The 979-nt window shown below is 39.0% G+C and overlaps 1 protein-coding gene across 1 annotated transcript in view; it reads left to right on the top strand.

The window, feature by feature from the left end:
- LOC101854586 (transient-receptor-potential-like protein) overlaps nucleotides 1-979 on the top strand; it is a gene marked incomplete at its 3' end in the record, with an annotated part of 68,424 nt that overhangs the window by 23,599 nt on the left and 43,846 nt on the right. Inside the window, 1 exon segment of the mRNA XM_035970984.1 lies at nucleotides 151-280. Coding sequence (XP_035826877.1) covers nucleotides 151-280 — 130 coding nt within the window.

Below are 979 nucleotides of genomic sequence, written 5' to 3'. Positions count from 1 at the left end.
ACTACTACTACTACTACTACTACTACTACTACTACTACTACTACTACTACTACCACCATCACTGCTACAATTACAGCCATGAAAAATACCAAAAGCATGTCACCCCCCCCCCATCCTGGCTCTTTTCACTCTCTCTTTTTCTTCTCTCAGTGATACTGGCCGCCCATTGTAACCAGTTTGAGATCCTCCAACTTCTTCTGGTGCACGGGGCGACCATCGACAGACCGCACCAGCTCTCGTGTTCTTGCAAGAGATGCCAGGCCAAAGTTCATGCTGACAGGTATGGATGTTTCCTGTTCCTAAGTTTGAGTGAACATTGTTGGGTAATGTCTGTCTATTTGTCTGTCTGTGTGTCTGTCTGTTTGTTCGTCGGTATGCCTGTTTGTTTGTCTGTCTGTTTGTCTTCCTTTTTGTCTGTTGGTCTGATAGTATGTATATTTGTCTCTCTCTTTGTCTGTTGGTTTCTTCGTATGTCTATTTGTCTATCTTTTTGTCTGTTTGTCTGTTGGTCTGTTCGTGTGTATTATCTGTCTGTCTGTTTGTGTTATGTTTGTATTTACTTTCCTTCTGTCTCTCTGCTTGTCTGTTTGTCTTTTTTCTGTCTATACTATATGTATTTATTGTTCGCTTATCTATTTTAAAACGTACGCAGAACGATTGAATTCTTATTTATTGACCTGTTCATTATGACTAATAGTGTAGGTTTCAAGCCCTCATTAATTTGGAAAATTTTAATTTAGGAAGTGGGGGGGTGCTTTGTCTCTGCCTGTCTTGGAAAACCTGGGTTAAGTTAGGTACATCGTCTATGCAGAAACGCTAAATTAATTCCTGCAAGGGAATCTAATTGCAGGCAGGATGAAAAACCTAACCTTTACACTATCGACACTGGTATCTATCTATCTATCTATCTATCTATCTATCTATCTATCTATCTATCTATCTATCTATCTATCTATCTATCTATCTATCTATCTATCTA

The sequence above is a fragment of the Aplysia californica genome, unplaced genomic scaffold, assembly GCF_000002075.1.
Source record: "Aplysia californica isolate F4 #8 unplaced genomic scaffold, AplCal3.0 scaffold00355, whole genome shotgun sequence".
Taxonomy (NCBI): Eukaryota; Metazoa; Mollusca; class Gastropoda; order Aplysiida; family Aplysiidae; genus Aplysia; species Aplysia californica.
This window is presented reverse-complemented; position numbering and strand designations above follow the sequence as displayed.